The 18,242-nt window shown below is 52.0% G+C and overlaps 1 protein-coding gene across 3 annotated transcripts in view; it reads left to right on the forward strand.

The window, feature by feature from the left end:
• Nucleotides 1-18,242, forward strand: part of AGPAT3 (1-acylglycerol-3-phosphate O-acyltransferase 3) — a 92,181-nt gene that overhangs the window by 54,407 nt on the left and 19,532 nt on the right. For 2 of the 3 annotated variants that reach the window (XM_018051810.1, XM_005675655.3), the window contains exon 3: nt 16,010-16,236. In XM_018051810.1, the coding sequence (XP_017907299.1) occupies nt 16,059-16,236 (178 nt within the window). In that variant the 5' untranslated portion in view covers nt 16,010-16,058. Of the gene's footprint in view, nt 1-4,078; nt 4,157-16,009; nt 16,237-18,242 lie in introns of all 3 variants that reach the window. The other variant, XM_018051819.1, reaches the window with a different exon arrangement.

Raw genomic sequence — 18,242 nt, forward strand, 5'->3', positions numbered from 1 at the left:
GTGTTTACAAAAGTGTAGGCAGAGATTAAGGAAAGCAATAAGGAGGTTAAAAATAGCTTGAGTTAACAAGTTCTTGCAAATAGTAGGACTTTTTTCTGCCTTTTCTGTGTGTGTGCAGGGGTTGGGAGGAGTAAATGGTCCAGGGGACAGTAGAAGGAGAATCATGGAATTAAATTTTGCTGTTCTTGGTCCCAGGGTTCAAATTCTGTGAAATTTATAAAGTGACCACATTTTGGATTGTGCTTAAGCTTCAAATCCTGGAGGAAACACCTGCTGTGTTCCACGGCTATTGGCCTAAATAAAGGTTTCAGCCTGAAAGCACTCAGGAAGAGAATGCTACTGGCAGTGAGGTGACCTTTTCAGCACATTTAATATGAAAATAAAGCATCTGTAGTACGAATGCATTATTATTTCTTGGTTTAGTCAATAGACCCATCCTTGGTCTATATGTTACAATTTAGAAAAATCCGTAGACTAGGAGTGAGAGAGTCATGCAGGGAAGAAGAAAGAGCAACTCAGAGAGGATAATCATTCCTGGTCCTTTCCCCAAAGGGAACAGGACAGAGTGTGGGGCCATTCATGAGAGGTGGGGAGCGTTCCAACCCCATCAGGACTTTCCATCGGCAGTGCTACATGTAGAGGACTTGGAGTTTCTATGCGGACCAGAAGAGGCTAAAAATTCGTAAGCAATTTGACATTTTAAATGTTGTGAAATCATTGCCACTGTAATAGAGATCACTCAATAGATTAAATTAATCCTTAGTGAATCTTTGCCATTTCATGAGTTTAATTTTCTTTTCTTCCACTCAGTTCATTTTTCTATTTTGCTACTTGGTCTTTATGTCAAATAGAGCATAGTGTCCTGAACGTCGGTGGTCTGTGACATCGTCTCTTAGGATACCGAAACAGTGACTGTCCACAGCAGGTGCTTCGGAAGCATCTACTGAAAAAGGAGAAAAGTCCAGTGCTAGAAAGAGCTAGAGAGGTCATCACGTGCCCTCTTGTCCAGGCGTCAGTGTTAACTCTGTCACTGCTGGGCAGATCTGTACTGCCCACCAGACTCCCTGGGCACTCTTTCCATGGCTGTATTAACAGTCAACCCAGGAAATGCTTGTCTAGCATGCCTTTTAAATATAAGCAGGTGTTGTTACATCACGCGTCTTTGGAAGCAGATGTTGCTCACATAATGGGGCTGTCAGTAGGAGATGTGGCTGGTGCCTTCACCTGCTGGATTGGTTGTCAGCTCCTGTGCCATTTCCACTGAGTTCTGGGTGCACAATGGGGACGGGGCAGTCAGGCTGCTGCCTCTGGTTTGCCCCGACGTTCAGGGAAGGACGTTGTGGAACAAGGTCTGCCCTGGAGGCAGTGCCTCCCTCAGCCCCTGACCTGCCCTCCCTAAGCAGGATGATCTTAAAGGGATCACAGAAAGAGCTTGGTTCCCCCAAAAGAACAGAAAGCAAGGCCTGTTCCTCAGACACAGCCCTGCCCTTTCTGGAGCGCCCAGCAAGGCTCTAATGGCATCTCATCCACTGTCTTGGAGTCTCCTTCCCACCAAGGATGCGCCTGTCATAGGCACCAGTGTCGTGAACCCATCCTTGGACATTGCTGTCGATCTTGCAGGCTACAGAGAGGCATCCTTAGGGGTAAACTGGAGACCAAAGGGGTGTGGTGTAAACCTAGGTGGATTTGAGGAAAATGAGGAAGACAAAGCCAGCAGAGGTGGGACCCCCCCCATAAAATCTCATCAGACTCCACAAGCATTTCACATCTTACTGGAAAAGCGACTTTAGGGTGAGAAGCTCGTTGTAGGGGTACAGCAAGGAGGGGACGGGCATTGGTTCTCAGTACCCGCCCCCCCCCAACATGCACACACAGAGAGGTCTCCCCAGCCTCCAGTGCCCTCAGCCCTCCCCTGGACAGCCACTTGTCACCGGATCATCCCAGTGGGGCTGCTGTCCTTGAAACCCCAGCCCCAGCGGTGCAGTGGGATGGAGCCGCCTTGGGGGTGGGGAGTGTGCTAGGGCCTTGAAGGTACCGTGTCCACCCCCACTCACACCTCTCTTACCATTTTCCAGTCAGGCTACTGGTAGGAAAGAGAGGAGCAGCGTACAGCTTGCCCTCCGGGGTCCTAACGTCCCAGGGTGACACCTTGGCTCTGTACCAGCCCAGGAGGCACCTCAGGGCACCAACCCCCCACGGGAAGTAGGTGGGCAGTGCTCATGGCAGTCTCTGTTTCACTTTCTACCTAACGCTTCACGGGTGTGGTTATGCCCTTTGAAGCATGTGTGTATCTGAGATGCTCTGAGTTGGTGTTCAGGCAGGAAACTCAAGTAAGAGGCAGCTGCTGAGTGACAGGTGGCCCTCCTCCTCTGACTTGGGGTGAGTCTGGCCTTTTCCAAACCATCCTGGATCTGGGCTGCCCTTTCCATTGCCCTCAACAGAGGCCCAGATGGACATTTGAAACCCATTGCGTTTACCCCTTGTTGGAGTCACGATGTGTCTTTAATGGGAAGTGTGACGGGATTTTTTATCTTTGTAAATGACCTTGTTCATCCTTTGAGGTTTGTGTTCTGCTTACTAAAAATCTCTTGTTAATGACCTGCAGACTCTAGAGTGTGTAGGAGAAGCTTTCCCAGGCTTGCTGACTGGGGTTCACTGGGGGTCATGGAGGAAAAGTCTGCAGGAGGGGAGACCTTCCCACACTCCCCAGCTGAACTGCCTTTGCTGACAACTCCTCCCATGTCTGCCCTGGGGGCTGGGTCTCAGTCCTGCCCCTGGCAGGCACCCACCTCGCTCCCCATTTTTTGTTAATTGGTTGTCCTATAGCCTCACATCTCTGATGGGGTCAAGAAAAGTCATGAATTTGCTGTTTTTCTGGCATTATCTTGTGGCGGGGTGGGAGTGACGAGCTCTCTGCATTCCTAATGGGACACCAAGACTCCATATAACTTTTAAAATTATGAAATATATTGTCCATGTAGAAAAGTGAATAACAACCAACTCATTGTATAAAGGGCTTCCTTTGTGGCTCAGCTGGTAAAGAATCGCCTGCAGTGCGGGAGACCTGGGTTCGATCCCTGGGTTGGGAAGATCCCTGGAGAAGGGAAAGGCTATCCACTCCAGTGTTCTGGCCTGGAGAATTCCATGGACTGTATAGTACATGGGGTCACAATAATTATAAAGCAAACACCTGTTTCTCTAAGAGCAAAATGTCATTTACTATAAGGGGCAGATCATTGTCACAAAGTGATATCCAAGGTGGCTTCGCCTGTTTTGTGTGTGTGCGTGTGTGTGCGTGTGCATGCAGGTGGACAGCTGCCTTGGAGTGCGGGGTGCCTGCAGTGTCCTTAGGCCCAGAGGTTTGTCACAGGCCTATTGTGCAGTCATCAAGCTGGGAGCTCTTCACCTCCCTCCCACCTCCTGCCCCAGAAGTCACCACTGCCCAGACCAGTAAGTCCATCAGGACACCCTAGGAAAGACGATCGATTCTGGAGGTCAAAGAGTAGGGTAGGTGGGGTGTAGGGCGGCCCGGAGGTCCCTCTCAGGCCTCTGTCCCTGGGCATCTGTCCCAGCCCCTCTCCTCAGCTAGCCACCATGCTTCCTGCCTGGGGGCACTGTTTCCACAGTGGAAGCCCCCCGGGGACATGACAGCACTCTCCCCCCAACCCCCACCTGGTCCTTGGAGTGTGGTTTGCAGGCCCTTCCTCTAGGGCCTGGCGGGAGCTTCTGGCCTCTGTCAGCGGTGGCCCAGGGGCACAGGGGCCCTTCAGTCCATGTGGCCCCTCCGGCCTGTGGTCAGGAGGGATGCTGGCTGTGCAGGGTGCCTGCCTCCGTCCTGGGCAGCCAGAGTTGTCTGTCCAGCCTTCACCAGCTGCAGTGATGCCCCGCACATCTCCCACAGGGCTGCAAACGTGGCAGTTCCCCTGTCCTGCATCCCAAGCCCTCGCCCTCCAGCCTGCACAGCCCCTCCCCAGCCAGCAGCACCCACCCATCCAGAGTGTGGCAGGGTGTTGAGGGTCTCCGATGAGACTGTCAGGAGAAGGGCTTCATCGGCTCTCCCATAACGTTGTTCTTTCAGGAAGCTTTTCCTGAGGCGGCTTGTAATGACATGTGAGTGGTGCAAGCTTCAGGAGTCATGCTGCCGCACGTCACACATGTACGTAATAAACACGGGCGTCCCTTAGCCAGCCTTGCTGGAGCACTGCGTGTTGTATGCCAGACCTGCGTGCACAGCAGGAACGGACGTGGTGAGGGTGCGCCCACAGGGGTTTGGGTCACAGGAATGCCCACTGAAATGCTTGTGACTCGTGTCCCCTCTGCCTCTTGGAATGGCGGCTGCTGGCAGAGTCTCAGCTGCTCACCAGGGCCACTGCCCACAGCATGGGTCCTTCCTCACGTGGATCCCTTCATGCTCCTGAGATGGCCTCATGCCCATCCCTGGAGCAGTCGCTTGAACTGGGGGTGAGGTTACCTTTACGGCTTAGATCTGGGGCTGGGGGTCCCCTCCTGGGCCCAAGGATTGGTGCTGCTGCCATGGCAGAGCTCTCTCGGGTTGGGGAGGATTGTTATGGAAGCCTGAATGAGCCATTCAGTATATCCTTTCGTGATACTTTTCTTACCCCTTTGGTTGAGAGATACAGAATACCAAGAGTCTCATGAGCCCAGGGATGGTTTTAGGTTGACTTTGTATCCTCTTTCTTGTACATGCAGCAGAAATGCCAGTTTGCCTAAAGGCAAGTGCAAAGGAAGTCTGCCATGTGAGATGTCACGTGAGACCTGTCCTGTGTCATCTGCTTAGTTGGTAGCAACACTCAGGACCCTCGACTGTCTGGTCTTCCCCTGGCAACTGCAGGGTCACCTGGTCCAGCTGCCTAGAGGCTCCAGGAGGCCCCCTCCTTGTTAGCCCACTGTCCACCGCAGACTGTTGGTCTGTGTCATTGCCTGCATGTCTGGTCACAGGCCAGGAACACACCCTTAAGAGCAGAGGCGTCGTCATATGTGATGGTATCTTGCGGCTGTTTCAGGTTCTGTTTCATGGTGGTTTGGTTTTCTTTCCTGTTTGTTTTCTCATGTGGACCGTAGAGTCAGCATTTCCAGTTCCAGGGCTGAGGGAGAGAGGACCTCTTGGTATTTTATTTAGGGTTCGATTACATCTATAAATTAACTTAGAAAGCATGGCTTGTGTATTATTTATGTGTTAACATCTAACAAACCACCTCAAAAAGTCGTGATTGAAAACAACCACCATTTTCTTATCTCACAATTCTGTGGGCCAGCACTTTGGGCTGTGCCCAGCAGGGCGGTTTTCTGCTGGTCTCACCTGGGGTCTCATGTGTGGCTGCAGTCAGCTGGCAGCCTGCCTGGGGTTGTGGGTCCATCTTTGCTCCCTGTGGGCCCACCTTCCAGCTGGCTAGATGAAGTCTCTTCCCCCAGTGCCTGGAGGGTGCAGGGGAAGCTGCAAGGCCTCTGAAGGGATGTCACCCCATTCTACTTAGGGGTGAGCCTTGCAGCCAGCCCAGGCTCCAGGGGCCAGGGAGCAGACCCCTACACCTTGATGGGGGAGCAGTGCTGGTTTACTGGGCTGTGAGCACAGGGGCACCGTTGCCCCTACTGCATAGCGTCTTCCCATTTGCTTAGTTTTGCTTTCGTCTCCTTCTGGTCCTATGGTTTATACGTATGAGCTCTGTTTATTTCTTCTGAAGTTTGTGAGTAGGTATTTTCATCTTTTTTTTTTTCATCTTTTTTAATCACAAAGGTCCAGGGCCTTCTCCACTGTGTCTTCTGTTTTTGTGTGTTCACCTGGAGGTGTGCCCACTGTGCCATGCTCTCTGGCAGCCTGGACGTACAGCAGGGCTCTGTGTCTTTCTGGTCACTGAGCACTTGTTGCTACCCCGTCTTGCTTTAGACGGAATCCCTGGTACTGGAATTCCAATTTTATTCCTTTCTGCTAGAGAGGAACCACAGAGCAGCCCAGACAGGCATGCATTGAAGATGGCAGAGCTCCCAACAGCCTGGGCCCCAGATGACCACAGTGGGCGGAGCTGCCAGGCTACCTAGGCCCTGGATGACGACAGTGGGCGGAGCTGCCAGGCTCCCTGAGCCCTAGATGACCACTGGGGTGGAGCTGCCAGGCTGCCGAGGCCCTGGATGATCACAGGGGGTGGAGCTGCCAGGCTCCCTGGACCCCAGATGACCTCAGGGGGTGGAGCTGCCAGGCTGCCTGGGACCCAGATGACCTTGAGGGGTGGAGCTGCCAGAGTGCCTGGGCCCCAGATGACCTTGTGGGGAGGAGCTGCCAGGCTCCCTGGGCCTGGATGACCACAGGGTTGGAGCTGCCAGGCTGTATCTTCAGTGCATGGCTTCCTAGGTTGCTCCATTGTCCCAAATGACCATCTGGGACCAGTGGCCTGAAATCTGTTAAGTCAGAAATAAACAAACTTCTGTACTGGGCCTCTTAATTACTTCAGTTATAGCAGGTTATTGAACACTATTATCAGTAGAACATTGATTTCTGGCATTGTATTGGTTTTATTCCTTTCAGCGTGACCGTAACCACTCATTGGTTCCAGCAACACTTTGGTTACAGTGGGTTCTCTCGAGTCTACACAGCATACCCCTTCCACCTTCAGACACTGCTGGTCTCACTCCTCCTTTTCAGTTCTTAGGTGTCTTGATGATTTCATATCCTCATGAGGGTCGGACCAGCAGCAGATGATTATTAGCAACGAAATACGTCGACTTTCTCAGCGTTACTGAAACATAAGGTGGTCCCTGTAAGTGAATTTACCCAAGAACTGACACCAGCCCCCTTAAATCTCAAAGCTAGGACTAATCTGAAATTTTTGCTGGGCTTGTGGAAGTGCTCCCTCTGATCCCCAGCTGCCTTCGGTGCCCTGGTGGCCGCGGCTCGGCCCCTGGCGCCAGGGCCAGGTCACCGTGGACAACCGTTGCTGCGCTGTGTTCTCATCTGTGATGTCACCATGGGTCCGCTGGGTCTGCGAGCTGGCCCAGCACCGGGCGCCCTCCGAGGTGTGCTGTCTCAGGTCGCGGGCTTGCCTTTGCCCTTGTGCTGCCGCCAGCAGGATGCCTGCCCCCAGTGCCCCCTGCCCCTCCTTTTCTCATCTGGCACTTCGGTTTGGCTGTGGGCCAGGAGACCACCCAGTCCTGTGTGTCCGAGCTGTGTTAAAAGCGAGAGTGAGGAGGAGCCCATCCAGGAGCTAAGGCGTCTGTTGTGAGTGAGGGTTCTGCCTCCCTGGTATCCTGGCCAGCTGCAAAGAAAGAAATGGGGTTTATTCTTGGTTTTGGTTGTGTTCAGAACAGTAAATCACTGAGGTTATTTGCCAAATTAAGATAAAATTAGTTGGCCAATTTGCCACCTAAATTATCTTAAGATAACTTAAAAATATCTGAGATGATATCTCTCTACTGTCCTCTGTTTCAAATAGTCAGTCCAGTTCATAGACTTTTCCCTCCAGTATTTCCTGACTGGAAACAACAGAACTATCAACATGCTAAAGAAAAATGTACGACTTGCCCCAGCATAACCCACCCCCCATGCAGTCAGCCAGCATGGCCTTTCTGCCCTGCAGCCTCATAGCAGACCAGGTCTGCTCTGCTTGCTGTGCATATAGGCACTCAAATGTGGGACCAATGAACAGGTGAATGGATGGATGGCTTGGTAGATGGATGGATGGGTGGATGGCAGGGTGGGTAGATGGATGGGTGGATGAGTGGGTAGGCTGATGGCTGGGTAGGTGGATGGATTGATGGATGGATGGATGGATGGGTGGGTGGGTGGATGGCAGGGTGGATGGATGGCTGGCTGGCTGGCTGGATGGATGGGTGGGTGGATGGTAGGGTGGATGAATGGATGGATAGGTGGGTGGGTGGATGGATGATGGATGGCTGGGTAGGTGGATGGCTGGGTAGATGGACGGGTGGATGGCAGAGTGGGTAGGTGGATGGATGGGTAGATGGCTAGATGGGTGGATGGGTGGATGGATGATGGATGGATGAGTGTGTAGGTGGATTGCAAGGTAGGGGGATGGGTTGGTGGATGGATGGATGGATGGCAGGGTGGGTGGGATGGGTGGTGGGTGGGTGGATGGATTGGTAGATGGGTGGGTGGATGGGTGGGTGGGTGGATGGATTGGTAGATGGGTGGGTGGATGGGTGGGTGGGTGGATGGATTGGTAGATGGGTGGGTGGATGGATGAGTGGGTGGATGGATGGATGAATGAGTGGATGGGTGGATGGATGATGGATGGATGAGTGGTTGGTGGATGGATTGGTAGATGGATAAGTAGGTGGATGGATGGGTGAATGGGTGGGTGGATGGCTGGACGGGTAGATGGATGTTGGATGGATGGATGGATGGTGGATAGATGGATAGGTGGATGGGTGGATGACTGGGTGGGTGGATGGATGGGTGGACTGATGGGTGAAGGGATGAGTGAATGGATGGATAATGGATAGATGGGTGAGGGAGTGAGTGGGTAGATGGTAAGTGAGTGGATGGGACAGAGGAAGAGAAAGAAGGGAGAAGGGAAGGTAACAGCCTTGGTTCCCTTTCATCGTGGGCTTTGAATTTGGATTGCATATAACTAAACAGCTCTTTTTAATCCTGTAATCCAGACTTCCTATCTAGAACCACAAAAATGAGGCACTTTTGGAGTGTTTAATGTCTTTTCCCTTTACTAACCACTGTGCTTAGAGTCAGCCCTGCTCAGGACAGACTGCCCCAGCAGGGCAGGATGAGGCTGCCAGCCTTTGACCGCAGCTCCGAGGGGTAGTTGGTCCAGGGTGGCTTTCAGGAATGGGGCAGCAGGGCAGCTGAAGTGGTGCCCCCAGTGCTGGCCAGTTCCTGCCCCCACACAGAGCCAGATGCCTGCCCGTGGGGCAGCACTGGATGTTTGAGGCTGGGGGTGCAGTTTCCTATTGGGCACTGCTCTTCAAACTGTCTGAGTAGACTGCATTGGCAGAGGCTGGAGGGCTGACGTGGGCCCTGTGTGTGAGTAGAAAAGTGGTCATCCACACGCAGAGAGGCATTCACCTCCCTGCACAGAGCGGAGGAGCTGTCTGGGTGGTGTGGGAGAGAGCAGGCCCTGGACTTCAACTTCAGTTTCTGTGGGAAGGGTTTGTTGTAAAGATGGGAGGGGGATGGGGGGATATGCCTGGGAGGAAAATCTGAAGGCTAGTTCATGAGGAAGAGAGACAAAGGGACCAATACCAGCCTGACGAGCATCTGGTGGTACCTGAGGCTGGTGCAGGGGGTGTGAGCAGGGTGAGGCTGGGCCTCCTGGGCAGCAGGGCATGGGCATTGCAGGATCTGAGAATGAGGCCTGAATGTTTGTCATGGATGTGTTCCTCTCCTGGGGGGACCATGACACACACCACAGGCCAGGGGCTTAAACAGCAGTCATCAACTCTCCCATCCTGGAGGCTGGAAGGCCAAGGCCAGGGTGTTGGAGACTATGAAGGGAGAAGCTGCGTGTGGAGGCTGCCTCCCCCATGTCCTCTTGTGGTCCTCCTTCTTATAAGGATGCCAGTCAGATTGGATTAGGACCCGCCCTAGTGACCTCACTTAACTTGACTGCCTTTGTTGAGACCATATTTCCAAACACAGCCACTCGCTGGGGTGCTTGGGGGCAGTTAGGCCCCCAGCACAGCCTTGTGAGGGGATGCAGTTCACTCGTAAGAGAGAGCCGAGGTCAGGGCTGGCCAGTGGTCAGCGGGCTGGGCCCTTCTGGGCACGGTGGTGAGCCGGTCCCAGTGCTCCTGGCTCTGGGTCTCACCCTCACCACCCTAAGCCCCGAGCAACGTGGCCACGGGAACCCCAGGCTCAAAAATAGTGGGACAACCCTGGAGGGGTGGTGTCAGAACCACAAGGTGCCTGCTTGTAAGCCAGGGGCCTGGGGCGGGGCAGGGGCTAGGAGGAGAGACTGGTTTGGCTCCCAGCCCTCCTCGCTGTATCAGAGCTCCAGCGGCTCCTGGGCAGCCGGGGTCAGCGTCCGTCTGGGATTCACCTGCCCTGGAACCACGTGAGCGCAGCCCCGCTGAGCCCCTGGCCCCGCCCCCTCCCCACCTGGCCACCTCTGCTCTGCGCCTCTTCTCCCGAGTGAGGGGCAATACCACCCTGTGTCTCCCCGTTGGGAAGCATGAATGCAGCCCCTCCCCTGCCCTGAGAAAGTGGGGTCCCAGCAGCTTGTACGGGACCACAAACCCTTCAGGACTGGGCTGTGTAGGTGCCAGGTTTCTGGAGCAATCTAAACTCTTATCCAGTGAAGGACTTAGGCTCAGGTTTCTTCTCCAGCTCAGCAACAGCATCTGAGAATTAATGAAAAGGTGCCAATATATTTTATTTTTAATTGGAGGATAATTGCTTTACAATGTTGTGTTGGTCTCTGCCATACATCAGTGTGACTTGGCCATAGGTATACATATGTCCCCTCTCTCTTGAACCTCCCTCCCACCTCCCACTATTGTTTATCTTAAAACGTTATGGAATAACAGTGGTTACCTTGGTCAGGAAGATCTGCTGCAGAAGGAAATGGCACCCCACTCCAGTACTCTTGCCTGGAAAATCCCATGGATGGAGGAGCCTGGTAGGCTGCAGTCTATGGGGTCAAAAAGAGTCAGACACAACTGAGCGACTTTCTTTCTTTCTGGGGCCATTAGGGGACGAGTGGATGCCTGTTATGCCTCATGAGCTCTGCCTTACATGCATTCTTTTATTCCAGGACATACCGTGTGTTTTCTAAAAGCACGTACCAGCCTCAGTGAAAGAGCTGTGCATTGCTGTGGTTTTGAAGCATCTCGTTTGTGTCATTAGGCTAAGTACATCACATAGGCAGGCGTGGTCCCTACAGCATCCATTACAGGGGGCGGTTCTGGATCAGAACAAGCTGGGCCCATGACATGAGAGCTAGGCAGGAGGAGGCGTTGACTGAAACTGTGGGGTCAGAGGCGGTTGGAGATGGATATTAACTCAGCATCTGCCCTCAGATGGTGGGCTCAGCCCAGCAAGCTGAACTTCTACCCGCAGACTCCTAGTGGCCCCAGCTTTACCACGTGGTGGCAGGGACGGGACAAGGTGCAGTGTGCCAGCAGGTGCAGCCAGAAGCCCCCAACGACACTCTGGACCTGAATCAGTCACGAGAGAACAGCCAGACATCCGGTAGCGGGATGTCCTGTAGACATCAGGACCACTGGCCTGGGCTCTCAAGCGGGTGGGCAAGGGTGTTAGGTCAGAGAACAGGGGGAGTGTGTGGTCGAACGCCACGCCGCCCCTCAACCAGGGCCTGGATGGAAAGAAGCGGTACAGGTTGTTTGGGGACAGTGGGTGAAACTGGACTACAGATGGGATATTCGACAATATGCTTACGTCGGGGTTAAATTTCTCAGATACAATCATGGTATTTTACGGTCAGTCAAATGCCCAGATTCTAAGGAGACATAGGCTGAACTGTTTCAGAGTGCATTTTCATCAAATATTCCAGAAGAAAATTTTAAATTTAGCCCATAAACATGAAATGTAAAAATTAAATTTAAATATTCATATGTATTTTTGTTATATAATGTTAGGTTAATGTGATTGGTAGAAGACTTTCAATCATAATAAATTATATTCTAATAAGCTTCTGTAGAGGAGGTACAGTGGAAATACAAAATCAAGGAGAAAATGGAATGCATTTCTTGACTTTTAAAGAAAAGCTTGCTGTTTTTGTATTTTGAAAATGGATGGTGGTGGTGGCTATCAAGTCACGGCGGCATTTAGATCCCACCGTCTACACTTAAGAGAAAAATGTCCCTGACTTATGGTGATTCAGATCATGATTTTTGGACTTTCCAATACACACTCGGTGAAAACCATACTTCAGATTGTGAATTTTAACCTTCTCCCAGGCTGGTGGCGTGCGGTCAAGTCCTCTCTCTGATGCTGGACAGGGGTGGCCACGGCCCCGTCAGCCCCACCATCACGAGGGTGAACAACCCGTGCTGGACCCAGATGCCGTCCTGTTTTTTTACTTCTAGTACAGTATTCAGTACATTAAAAGAAATATTCAGCACTTTGTTATAAAATAGGCTTTGTGTCAGGTGATTTAGCCCACTGTAGGCGAATGTTGAGGTGGGTGGGGCTCAGCTGTGATGTTTGGGAAGTTAGGTGTATTAAACATATTTCAACTTAATGACGGAGAAGGCAATGGCAACCCACTCCAGTACTCTTGCCTGGAAAATCCATGGACGGGGAAGCCTGGTAGGCTGCAGTCCACGGGATTGCTAAGAGTCAGACATGACTAAGCAACTTCACTTTCCCTTTTCACTTTCATGCACTGGAGAAGGAAATGGCAACCCACTCCAGTATTCTTGTCTGGAGAATCCCAGGGATGGGGCAGCCTGGTGGGCTGCCGTCTATGGGGTCGCACAGAGTCCGACACAACTGAAGTGACTTAGCAGCAGCAGCAGCAACTTAATGATATTTTCAACTTATGGTGGGTTTATTGAGATGTAATACTGTTGTAAGTTAAGGAAGTTCTATATATTTAGGCTTTCCTTTAAGTGTATTTGTTTATTTATTCATCTGGCTGAGCTGGGTCTTTGTTGCTGCGTGTGGGCTTGCGGCGAGCAGGGCCTCCGCGCTAGTTGCGGTGTGCAAGCTTCTCTTCGTGCGGGCTTCTCTTGTCGTGGAGCACAGGCTCTAGGCCCACAGGCTTCAGTAGTTGTGGCCTGTGGGCTTAGTTGTCCCACGCCGTGCGGGATCTTCCCGGACCAGGGATCGAGCCTGAGTCCCCTGCATTGGCAGGAGGATTCTTAACCACTGGACCACCAGGGAAGTCCAGATCTGTATATTTAAAAAGTGAAACTTCACACTATACCAGAATTTATACCCCTTGCATATTTAGACTTGGGTTTAAAAATGTAGAAATTGACTTATAATTTGTCTGGTGATATATTTTTTTTTTATTTAATATTTTTGCTGTGGAGCATTTTTAAAGTCTTTATTGAATTTGTTACAACATTGTTTCTGGCTTATGTTTTGGTTTTTCGACCGTAAGTCATGTGGGGTCTTAACTCCTTGATCAGGGATCGAACCTGCACCCCCTTCATTGGAAGGAAGTCTTAACCACTGGATCACCAGGGAAGTCTTGTGATATTATATAGTTTTGAAAATATTTTCAAGGGGTAGGCACAAGCCAGTGCCCTTGGGGGCTGCTGAGTTGATGCTTTCCCCCTTGCTGGTCTGTAGGCCTTGGGGGGAGCTGGGGAGGGTGTGAGCTGAATGGGCAGCAGGGTTTCTTCTGCAGGGGGCAGGGCTGGTAAGCCCACTGTCATTGAAGGGCCCCCAAGTTAGCATCTGTGACTGATGTGTTATTAAAGCATTCAGGCCCGGGTGGCCCAGAGGTGGTGGGCAAGAGGCAGGGATGCCTAAACAGATGGTGGCCACTGTGTGCTCTCATGGCGGGTGGGTAGGTGGGGGGCCTGAACTGCAACTGCTAATGCTCCTTAGAACAGGTCTGGCCCACATCCGGGCACTGGGGACAGACTGACAATCTAGTCCAGTGGCCAGCAGCAGGGGGGACAGTCAACGGCAACCAGGAATCCTGGGCAGGGGTGGGCAGCCATTCCAGACGGGGGTGCGCACTTGCAGCAGCCGGTCCAAGAAAAAGGTGTGGCTCATAGGGCCTCTGTGGATGGCCGTCCTTGACCAGAGATTCAGGGGCTGGACTGGGACTGGCAGGTGTTAAATGGATTCCCGAGCAGAGGGCTGTGTCCACGCAGAGGCTTGTAGGGAAAGTGTGGGGCCAGAGACTGCACACCTGCCGCCGTGAGCAGGTGCACAGGTGAGCGGAGAAACTGGAGATGGTGCTCCCACCAGTGGCTGGACGGCAGCCGGACTGGGCCCATAGATGGATACCGTGTGAGCCTCTCTATGTGAACCTTTAGAAAAGGAAGGTTGATCCAGTGCCTGAATGCCAAGAGGTCCTCACAGGAGTGGGGGAGCGTTGACGGGGAAGGGGGCATTGATGGAGAAGGCGGTGTCCGGCCTCGGCTCCTTCCTTGTCCTCCTAGCGTCCCGCACATGGCCGCAGACTTCACCCCCCCATACCCCCATGCAGCCACTTGGCACCCAAGGGCAGACGGAGGGCACCTTCTAGAGTCATGTGGCCTGGTCTCCCACTCAGCAGTGGGGCCGCTTGTGCCCTGGAGAGCCTGGCATGGCCCACCCTGGAGGCTTCCCGAGCCTGCTCCACCCTCACCCCAGAGTGTGGGCACCTCTCTGGAGGACTGGAGCGGCGGCCAGCGGCTGCCAGGCTGTCCTGTGCCCAGCTCTGTTGTTTCTGTCCACAGCAGGATTTCAGGGCCACTCACAGAACAAGTACAGCCATAAAATGTGAGCTTCTGGCTTCACATCTGAAACCAAGAAACCAAACGTGTTGAAGGGAAGGGAGGGAGAAGCTAACTGGGTCCCTGGGGGTCACCCTGTCTGCCTTAGACTAAAACAAAGGCTTTTCAGCTAAAAAAGTCCACAACAGCTTGTGAGTTAAAAGGCATTAGTTGAATGTTTTATAGTGATTTCATGTGTAGTTTTTATTTTTTAAATAAGATGCTAAAATAAAAATTACCCATCACGCCTTCAGCTAGAGATAACATGCTGCGCTGAGCTGCACTCAGTCGTCTCAGCTGCGTCCAGCTCTTTGTGGCCTCATGGACGGTAGCCTGCCAGGCTTCTCTGTCCGTGCAGTTCTCCAGACAAGAGTAACTGGAGCGGGTTCCCGACCCAGGGATTGAACCTGTGTCTCTTACATCTCCTGTGTTGGCAGGCGGGTTCTTTCCCACTAGTGCCACCTGGGAAGCCAATCGCTATTGATATTTGTATGCATTTTTCTAGTCTTTTCTTTCTTGTATATATGAGGGTGTGTGCATGGTGTGTGTGTATGTGGTATGTGTATATGGTGTGTGCATGTTACGTGTATGAGGTGTGTGTATGTGATGTTTGTGTACATGGTGTGTGTATTTGGTGTGTGTGTGTGTGTGGTGTGTATATGTGGTGTGTATATGTGGTGTATACATGGTATTTGTGTGCATGGTGTTTGTGTATGTGGTGTGTGTATATACATGGTGTGTACGTGGTATGTGTGTGTACATGGTGTGTGTGTATTTGGTATGTGTGGTGTGTGTGTATGTGGTGTGTGTGTACATGGTGTGTGTATATGTGGTGTTTGTGTGTGTACATATGTGTATATGTACATGGTAGGTGTGTGTGTACATGTGGTGTGTGTATATGTGCTGAGTGCATGGTATGTGTGTGAGGTGTGTGTGTGTGTGATATGTGACATGGTGTGTGTGTATTTGGTATGTGTGTGTACATGTGTGTGTGTGTGCACGGCATGTATGTACATGGTGTGTGTGTATGTGGTGTGTGGTATGTGTGTGTGCTGTGTGGGTGTATACATGTGTGTGTGCATTGTGTGTGTATATGTGGTGTGTGTGTGGTATGTGCATGGTGTGTGTATACATGTGTGTATGGTGTGTATGTGATGTGTGTGTACATGGTGTGTATGTGGTGTGTGTGCATGTGGTATGTGCATGGTGTGTATGTCGTGTATGCATGTGGTGTGTGTACGTAGTGTGTGTGTACATACATGTTGTGTATATAGGTGGTATGTGCATGGTGTGTGTGTGTGCATGGTGTGTGTGTGTGTATGTGGAATGTGTACCTGGTATTGGTGCGTGTATACATGGGGTGTGTGCACTTGGGGGGGGTGTGTATGTGGTGTGTGCACTTGGGGGGTGTGTGTATGTGGTGTGTGTGGTGCCTGTGTGCACCATGTATCAGCTCCCCCTCTGCCCCACATGTCCATCCGACACTCTCAGGAGGGAAGGGCCTGAGGGTGCTGTGGGAGCCACGGATCTGGGCTCTGGCAGGACCACTGTGGACCCCTTCTCCACTCGCCGCCCCTCACCCTGGGGTTCCTGCGCCCTCCTGACCGCTGCCCTCTCTTTGCAGGACGGCGATTCTCAGTGAAGGACCCTGCACTCGCTACTGAGCTGTGGCCATGGGCCTGCTCGCCTTCCTGAAGACCCAGTTCGTCGTGCACCTCCTCATCGGCTTCGTCTTCGTGGTGAGCGGGCTGGTCATCAACTCCATCCAGCTCTGCACGCTGGTCCTCTGGCCCGTCAACAAGCAGCTGTACCGCCGGCTGAACTGCCGCCTCGCCTACTCGCTCTGGAGCCGTGAGTACTGCCTGCGCTGGGCATGGCACGGCGCGGGGAGGGGTCTGGGACAAGGACAGCCACAAACAAGCCGGCGCAGGGGCCCGTGGGGGTTAGTGCTTGTGACGATGAGACAAGATGGCCGTGGGCTCCGCAGTCAGGAACTAGGGGGCCTCTCCTGGCCGCGAGGAATGTAGGCGGTGCTCAGCCTGAGCCCTTCACTGGGCTGAACCATGCGATGTCCCAGTACCCGAGCCTCTGGACCCACAGAGACGGTGGCTCCGTGTGGTCTCACACGGTACCCTGGACACCTGAAAACAAGCACCGTGTCAGCACACCACTACTATGCCCGACGCCTGCCAGCACGTGGCCAGTCACAGGCCTCCAAACCCCAGCCCTAGAGCACTCCCCTCGAGTGGCCTGTTATCACGTGCAAATAATACTTCAGCATCTCTCTCTGGACCTACCTGTCTCTTAACTAAATGTTCAGGCATGCACAGGTGTTACCTGTGTGCACTGGTGATGTGCGTGCATTTGTGTGTGGAGTCACCCTCAGCTGTCAGAGACTAGGAAGCTCGGTGATGACCCGCCGCTGGCGAGGGAACACATTGCGGGTTGGGGTTCCCAGGCACTTCTTTGGATCCATAACAATCAGCAACTTAAACAGTTCTATTTTTTGACCCAATTATTCCACCAAATAAGAATGTAACCTAGAAAGATATCTATAAAAGTATGTATATGCACAGATATATTCATTTTGCCAGTTTTATATTAACTAATATAAAAATGAGCAGCCAAAATGCCCAGTAACTGTGGTGTATCCACCGGATGGAGGCCCACACGGCCTCTAAGACCAGCAGGGGATCTCTCTTTCCTGGTATAGAGAACCAAGTTCAAGATACATTTTTAGGTGAAAACAGAAGCTAAAAAACCAAAGTATAGAGGTGCTACCATGATTTACTTTTAAAGACACGTGTGATATGTCTGCACTGGCGTGTAGCTGTACCTCCTTAGAAAGTGTAGAAGTCAGAACAGAAAATGTGGCTGTCCCGGGAGTGGGGGTGGGAGGGACTCACTGCTTTTTCCATACTGTGTGCAATTTACTTAGCATAAGAACACCTTTCTTTTACAATGAAGAGCAGGTAGTACCCATTTTATGTCCTATGGGAAGTGGTGAGTCTGTGCACTTGCCCCAAGGCCTCCCCCTCCCCAGTGTAGGAGGGCAGCTGAGCAGGCAGTGAGGTGTCCAAGTCCAGGTGTGCGTGCCCCAACCAGGGCACAGCAGCCCCGCCCATGCTTCCAGCCATAAATAGGCGAAGGTTTCAGTTCCCAGCTGCTTTTTTTCCAAAATAAAAGGCCGCCTTCCTGTGTGTGAGAAGGAGAATTAGAAATACTACCAGGCAGAGCACATACCAGCGTCGCCAGGGCAGATGAGTACACGCCTGCAGGGCAAATGCTGACTTGTGAAAGTCACAGCGTCCACGGACAGTAGCATTCTGAAGTCAAAGCGCTTCTGCACAGCCAGACTCTGAGTAAAGCTGGCTTTTTTAAGGCTGTAAATAAAGGAAATCCCTCAGCCACACCCCCACCTCTCCGCAGAAGAGGATACTAAGATGGAGTATCAGCACTGCTTCCCAGGGCCCCACCTTGGCAGCTCCAAGAGACGGGCTGGGTCTCAGCCAGGACCTTAAAATTTGCTGAAATGAGCAGACTGGCAGTGCCCATGGGGTCAACAGAGGCAAACAGAAATGTGCTTTTGGCCTGAATTAGTCTCTAATTCAGTAGAATCACATAGATTGAAACAAGTCATATATGAACTCAAGACAATAAATATACAACGGAAGATTTAGACAAAAGACTACCCAAAGTCCCCAGATTTGAAGAAGAACCAAGGAGCACTTCTATGCATGAAAATTGTAATTATAATAATTTTTTTAAGAAAAAAACTTAGTGAATCTTACATCAGATTAGACACAGCTAGTGAGCAAGTGGGTGAACTGGACAATAATATGAAGAGCTCACAGCCT

This window comes from Capra hircus, chromosome 1, assembly GCF_001704415.2.
Source record: "Capra hircus breed San Clemente chromosome 1, ASM170441v1, whole genome shotgun sequence".
NCBI classification, from domain to species: domain Eukaryota; kingdom Metazoa; phylum Chordata; class Mammalia; order Artiodactyla; family Bovidae; genus Capra; species Capra hircus.